The 7713-nt window shown below is 40.7% G+C and overlaps 1 protein-coding gene across 1 annotated transcript; it reads right to left on the bottom strand.

The window, feature by feature from the left end:
* Positions 1-3141: 3141 nt before the first annotated feature.
* Positions 3142-7709, bottom strand: atp5f1d (ATP synthase F1 subunit delta). Its single transcript, XM_037114522.1, has 5 exons — positions 7470-7709; positions 6502-6655; positions 5682-5770; positions 3440-3569; positions 3142-3275 (listed from the first exon to the last, which is right to left on the bottom strand). Exons 1-4 carry the CDS (start codon positions 7584-7586, stop codon positions 3447-3449), a joined length of 483 nt encoding a protein of 160 aa, XP_036970417.1. The 5' UTR covers positions 7587-7709; the 3' UTR covers positions 3142-3275; positions 3440-3446.
* Positions 7710-7713: the final 4 nt, after the last annotated feature.

The following is a 7713-nucleotide window of genomic DNA, read 5'->3' on the forward strand; positions in this document are numbered from 1 at the left end:
GCTAAAAGACTGGTTCCTCAATCAACAGTGTCTTCCTTTTGCCAGAAAAGCTGGAACGTCCTGCTTCTGTTTTAGTTCCATGAATGCACACAAACGGAGAGAACAGAGGGTGCACATGGAAAGCACATGGTCAGTTCGTGCTTTGCCTTTCGACGAGAGTGGCGTTAAAAAGCGCGCAGCGAGAAAGGAAAAAAAAAAAAAGGAAAAGTGCCTGGTTTCAACATCCCGTATCATAAATCTGGATAAAAGAAGTGGTGGTTTTTTTGACGCGATCGTTTCATCTCGTCTGTCTGAAGTGTTAGTCGCAGAGCCCTGAGGCTGACAGATGAGTGCACGAGTGTGTTTTGTTTATGAGTGTGTGTGTGTGTGTGTGCAGCTGGGACAAGAGGGTTTTGATGAAAGAGACAGGCAGATTGGAAAGGAGAACAGAGAGCAGGATGTGTGAGAGGTGTTGAGAACTGGTTTTTCTTTCTCTTTTTTTTTTTTATTAATGGACATGGACCTGAGTCACAGTCTGCAAGTCTACACAGCACGTGCTTAATCAGTGGAGTGACACATTTCAACATGTTTGACTGTTATAAAACAGTGTTATCTGTCCTGACTGGAGAAACTCATCCTGTTTTCAAGTCAGACTTTGATGCAGATAATACTGTTTTAACTATCATATGCAGACTCCTTTGTGATGACTTTGAGGGAATTTTAAAAAACACCAATGTGTTTAGTATATATTTGATTGCTATCTTCACTTGGAGACTATTTTTACAGAGGAGTACAGACAACTGAGAGAGATCTTCATCACATGGTGCAGTAACAATCACCTGAGGCTCAAAATCAGCAGAAAACCGATAAGCTTATGGTGTGTCTGTTAGCGTCTAAGTTCATCGAGAGAAAGAAAACAGAGTAAACTCCTTTTACTATGTTTACATGTGGGCGGGCACCAAACATTCACCAATTCAGCATCCGACCACATGTGAAATATAGTCACAATTTCCCCTTCTCTGATTTTGGGTGATGGCAAGGAGCCTAAAAAAAGAAGGATTCTACTTTGGTACCAGGCTGTGGCGACAGCTGTAGTGAAGTCTACGGGACATGCATGAAGAAACACACTAAAACCACAACAAATCTACCTCATATGACTTCTGACAAAGTAACGCCTCCAGAGAATGGAGGAGCACAGTTCAGAGAGTAGACGACCATCTTTTTTCCCCAAACGATTAGCAGGGCTCATAGTACTGTGACCAAACAAGGCAGGTCCAACCAAATACTACCGATGAGACTGCAATTACACTGCGGGCAGCAACTTTTCCCCCCACCTGAAAGTGAGAGACATACAAAGTGTTGATTTAAAAAAAAAAAAAAAAAAAAATCTGTGGTAAACCTACTCGCTGAAGTGTCGCCTTTCATTTTCAGGAGCCATTTCCTCATCAGAAGTCATACGACATGGATAGGTTGGGTTTTAGGGCATTTCTCCATGCACCTCTCATAGACTTCAATATAGCTGTTGCCAAAGAAAGACACGGTAATGTAATTATCCTATATTCTTTTTTTTTTTTTTTTTTTTTAAGGTACCTTGAGTGATGATGTAAAGTAACAGCCATAAAAATGTTTTTGCAGAACTCTATGGTGTCACAGTGAATTTGACCTTTGACCTTTTGGATATAAAATACCACCACTTTGTCATTTTACCTCGTTAGACATTTGTGAGATATTTTGCGATAACTGGTGTAACCATAGTAACGCTTCTTCAGTCTGCAAATTGACATTTGTTTTGTTTTGTTTTTTTACCAAGTAACAAAAATGGAGACAGATTTGGTCAATCACGTAGGCACAGCTCTGAAGAACAATAAGCCAATGTTAGCTTAGCCTCCCACCTTATTGGGCTGGCAACAAATAATCTGACACAAATAACCAATTTAGCTAATTCAGGCAAGTGCAGTGCTCTCATGCTGGCAAACTGCTGACATGACAGCCATTATCAGAAGAGGTTTGCCAACTAAGAATGATACCCAACGCAAATATAAAATTTGGCCTGGCAAGTGGAATCAACAACAAAACTATACACTACATTAGTGTCTGAACCTGTGAGTTATGACCAAAAACAGATTTCGTGAAGGTAAATCAACCTTGACTTTTGTCCATCAAACTAATCAGTTCAATCCAGTCCAAGGGGACATTTCTGCCAAGTTTGAACGCGTTCCTGAGATATGGCATTCACAAGAATTAGACAGACGGACAATCTGAGGACATAATTCCTCCGGTCATGGCTGTCACTGGCATGGAGACAAAAACATACAAGCAGCATCATGAACATGAGCAGTCATGAGAGCATGTCTGTGTAAACACTGATGCTTCCAGTGTTCTTACACTAGTTTAAAAGGCCCTCAAGAGTTTTGACATTCAAAATAAACCGGTTGTGGTTTTTCAGCTCTTACAGCTACAAGTCAGCACGTGCATGAGGTCAGCGCCTCCTGGAGCGAGTCTGAGCTGAAACCTGTGGTTATGAAACAAGAGAAAGGCCCGGTTTTCCACAGGGTCGCCAGTGAAGGACTTTTCCTGGCTTTGTCACAGAAGCCTGAGGTCATCACTCATAACAAACAACCTCTGCCAACACTTAAATGAAGGCAGCAGTGACTGAGAGTTGCAAATTACTCCAACCCACAAGTGAGCCTGCAGCAGTAAAAGTGACTAAGCTTTCACCAGATACAGGAGCTGATGCACAGAAGCAATGATTACTTTAAAAAAAAAAAAAAAAAAAGAGGATCCTCTCATTGAAAGCACACATCACATCCAGCAGTGGTTATATGACAAATACAATGACTGTACCTCCCCTGAAACTGTGGTTGACAGAAGCAGAATACAAATCTAATTATCAAGGTAAAGCAGGTATCTGCTGCCACCAAGTGGCAGAAACACTAACTGCATACCAACCAAAACAACAGTTTTTGCTTTTTCCACACTTAATGTAGACAGTGTTTGGTTGCTGTACTGATCAGCTGCTCTGTGTCCAACAACAGAATAAAAAATAAAAACATACAGAGTCTCAGTTGTCTTTGTGCATCAAATTTTTTTTTTTTATAAATCGTCATCAGGTACCAGGAGATGGCCGGATTTAAAGAAAACACCACAGACTCCACTACCAGGTAAATTCCAAATAAATTTATTTCGTAATTTCATCCACTGTACAAAGCAAACATGGAATCTTCTGGACACTGACGTGACTGAGCTGGAAAAGCAGATGGACTTTTGATTTCCATGAAAGAAACAGCAAAGATTACCTAGAGGGTGGGGAAAAAAAACAAACTCAGAACATTATGTCTTGTTAATGTTTCCATTTCCAATTATGTTAACAACTGTAATTAGTCCTGCATCACTGCTGTGCAGGATTAAACCAATTATTAATAACAATAATGATCATGGTGCAGGAGCTGATTTGTCGTACCGCAGATCTATGACAGAGCCTTGAGGATGGCCTCGTTGGCCTCTATGCTGATCTGAACCTCTGCCCTCGCTGCCTCGTCAGATGTACTGGCCAAGTCAGACTGGGCCTTCTCCAGGTTGGCCTTGGCAGCCTAAAAATAGATTGAAAAATAGAACAAGTCACAATGAGACACAGAACATGACGATAAAAACAACGATTCAGATTTTCTTTTTTTTGCAACATCAAGCACATCCTCATCATCTTAGAAAAATGAGACTTGACCAGACTGATTATCCTGTAATTCAGAATAATCATAATCAAGGCAGGCATACAGCCTGCAAAGCTCTACTCATCCAAAAATCCTTTAGATGCCAACTGTGGTGTCGGAGTCTGAAACGCAAGACTGAGAAACGAGTCAAAAGTGAGGAGTAAGACTAGCGGAGAAAATCCCTGCTGCCTCTTTGCTCTGAAAGCTCCATTTGTCACAGTAGTGATTAGAAACGAGAAATGCCAAACATAGCTGGAAGTTAAAGGTCTCCCAGTAGGGATTTGACACATCTGCTATAACTCAACAGTGACTGACCTTTCCCTCCTTATTAACAGCGTGGGCACATGTGCATTTTCCAGGCAGAGTGGAGGACAACGAGGAAAAAATAACTCATTTACTGCTATGAAGTCAACTTGACAGTGACACTGGCACAGCCCGAGGTCAAAGACAGACACCTCCGCGGCGAGCGTGTAATGACGTAGCCTAGCATTAACAAGACTGACATTTAAACGAGGGCTCAACATTCAAGCCCAACTGCAACACTGATCAGATAATCATCAGCTGGGAGGATCAAAATCAGAGAGACGAAAATAACCCATCTCACTCCAGTTCAAAGAACAGACTCTACTGTCAAAGATCATGTCCCTGCTGGGGGGGACAATCAGTAATTATGCAAACCTCAACAGCCTGGATGTGGACACCCATCACACAACTCTCATTAAAGCATAAAAAAAGATCCATAACCACTGACTAACCTACACTAGACTGACACTGTGAAGACATCACTTGTCAACACAGAATAGTACAGGCGCAATAACAAGGGAGCCAATGGTTTAAAACTTCTGTATAATTTGTGACATAAAATAACTTCACACACACTTTAATAGGAAGAATTTATATTTTTGCTTGTCCACTTCAACAGGGAAATCAATTAGTATTTGTAAAGCAAACACAAAGACCGTAAGAGCAATTAAAAATAAATTTTTACAAAGAACAAATGTGCAAAAAAAACAAAAAAAAAACCATCTCTTATCAAAGCATTATTATTTTAATGGAGCAAGGCAAATTAAGTGTTCAATTTCACTTCCAAAAAAGGATTAAAAATGACGTTTTGTACTGATTGTACTTGCTCAAAGAATGAACACAGTTCAGAAACCTTTGATACTATAATTACAGACTTGTCTGTGTTGTGATGTTCTGAATCTTCAAGTTCAAAGGCTGTGGTACTAGTCATTAAATAACATAAATATTGATCCCTGGCACTTACAGGTACCTCATTAAATATATGTAGCGTTAGGTGATCTTAATACATTACACAGCGTATAATCAAGAGATCGATATCTTAATAGTTGAGGTATTTCAAGTAAATAAAAGGTTGTTGGAGGCAATTATAGGATAAAGTACAACACAATCCAATCAATTAAGATTTGTATTGATCAAAACGCAGTCTGGTTATAACTGTAATTGCGTTTTGTTCAAGTGAGAGGCAGAGGCAAATAAAAATCTCTGGCATGTTTTAACTTTTCCAAATTAGCTGCTTACTAGAGATCAGCCACCAGGAGACTGCTCCACAGACACTCTTATCTGTGCCTGTGTGTGCATTGGTAGGCACTGGACCAAACTACTGTGATGCATATAAAGAGGGGGACGCAATCTTTAAATAGTCAAACACATTGTTATGCATCTATAATTAGCACAACTGTTTAAAGCATATTATTTTACAACTTAAAATAAAATGTTAACAACGAGGGCTAATGAGGGGGACAGATCAACAGTGCTGCAAAACCAATATCTGCTTGTAAATTTGCAACACTGCCCATAAACGTTTTATACATACACTAATATCAAAAGTTACCTACACAGCTATAAAATGTATTGTAAAACTCAGCTGACAAATTCCTTGTCTCCCGTTGTACTATGACCTTAGTGGCGAACATCAGTGCAGATGCCACTTTGGTTTGTACGTGAGTGGAGCAAAGTGGACATAATACTCACAGCAACATCCAGGTGGTCCAAGGGAACAGCCTCCTCAGCCAGCAGCTGCACTGAAGAATCCGCGTTTACTGTAACCGACCCACTGCTCACTGTGTGAAATAAGGGGAAAAAAAACAAAAAAAAACACCACAAAAGATTAAGAAAACATGGCAACATTCAGTCATGTTCACTGTTATTTATATCCAATGCAATAAGCAGTATAGATCTGGAATGTCCTGCCGTACTTGCAGGATAGCTTCCGATCCACAATGTGTTTTCTCATGAGTGTTTCTTTTATCTACGTCAACAGCTTAAAACATGTCATCTGGCTACATTCTAAGCTAATAAGTACCTTTTATATGAACAAAAACACATTTCATTTTTGTTGGTTTTCACATAGCTACAATCTCCATGAATCTGACAGCCACACTATCAAATCTGGGCGGAGTGATTGAGTTACCTTAGCATGTGTACAAAATAGTGCACACATATACCCTTAAAATGGGGGAGAAAACTGAAGCAGAAAATATACACCACCTTCTCTAGACTATCATCACTAATATCTTTGAGGACTAGTCAGTGAATATATTAATATTTGAATACTTTGAGCTGAAAGGAACACTGGCAACAAAAGAAAGAAATCAAACTATGATGGGTATAATTACACAAATATCAGCTTTTGTGAATAGAAAATGATCTGACATCGTCTGACTTTTCATAACATGTGACAAACCATTATTTACTGCTATTTGCCTATATATGAACTCACTACTGTTTGGTGGTACCAAAGAATACATTGAGACCGGACCCAAGGTCACTGATTTGTAATGCAAAATCTTACCAAAGTATTTGACAGCAGAACCGTCATCATTAAAGACTGTGACGACACCGGGCCTGAGCACCTGCAGGGTGGGTACATGGGCAGGAAGGATGCCGAACGCACCAGTAAGTGTGGGCACGTCGACCTGTTTCACACTGGCCTCTTGGAAAAACACCTGAAGAGTGGAGACAGAAGATGGAGAGATGCATTCAGTGACTAATGATCAGACAAACACCTACAAACGATAACAGATTGAAGATGCAGCTGCAAAACTGTGGCATTTATAATAATACATGAGCAATCAATAGCTAATATAATATGATCTGTCACGCTCTGTCATGTTAACTCATTGTGTGCAACATGATGTATGCACTTGTGATGTTAACTTCGTCTATATTTTAACTACTGGATCAAATGCGTAGGTTTTACAACAGAGTGTGAGGTTGACACGCAGCACTGGGTCAAACTGGACTCATATTGATTAACAGTGGACTGGATTTAGTTAAACATGTTTGTAGGACGAGATTAACCTCAAGGTTAGAGAGCTCTGCATTTAACTCACTCCTACTGAGCTAATGGCTTTAGACTGAAGCTAACACACACAGTTGAAGAAATATGCACAAGAAATGCACTTTAATGTCACTGTAGTGGAAGAGAGCAATACTAAAGTGGTGCCGTTTCTCAAAGTAACATTATACTTTGCCACAATGCTGGTCAAAGACAGTGAATGACAGCCAGGTTGGCCATAGTTAGCTAGCTAAGCTAACAGTACAAGCTGTACCGCTGCAGCTATATGACCTGCATGCGTGCATAAACTACAATACTATGTGTAGCAACTGTAGCGAGACCATGCATTGGTACGAAACTGCTAAATGACCCCAACACACAAGCCTCTCTGCGACCTGTGATATAATGTTTCAACGAGACATAAAGTTAGCCGTGTAGCTAGCTGGGCCCGAGAAGCCTCGCCAGTAACGTTAGCTAGCTACCTGTGTCGGGGAGGCGAATGTGAAGGACATCTGCGGGGCGCCGGTGGCGGCTTCGGCGTAGGAGCGAGTTTGCCTCAGCGCAGGGAGAGCGCGACGGAGAAATCTGGCTGCCAACATGTCTGAAAATCAGATTTTACTCAAGTACAAGTAAATGACAGAGATCCTCAAGCCCTTGCGTGGAGGCTGTCGATGTGCGGCGCTTGGTAGGACAAGGACGTTGGTACCCTACCCACAAGGCTTTACG

Source organism: Acanthopagrus latus, chromosome 11 (genome assembly GCF_904848185.1).
Source record: "Acanthopagrus latus isolate v.2019 chromosome 11, fAcaLat1.1, whole genome shotgun sequence".
NCBI classification, from domain to species: domain Eukaryota; kingdom Metazoa; phylum Chordata; class Actinopteri; order Spariformes; family Sparidae; genus Acanthopagrus; species Acanthopagrus latus.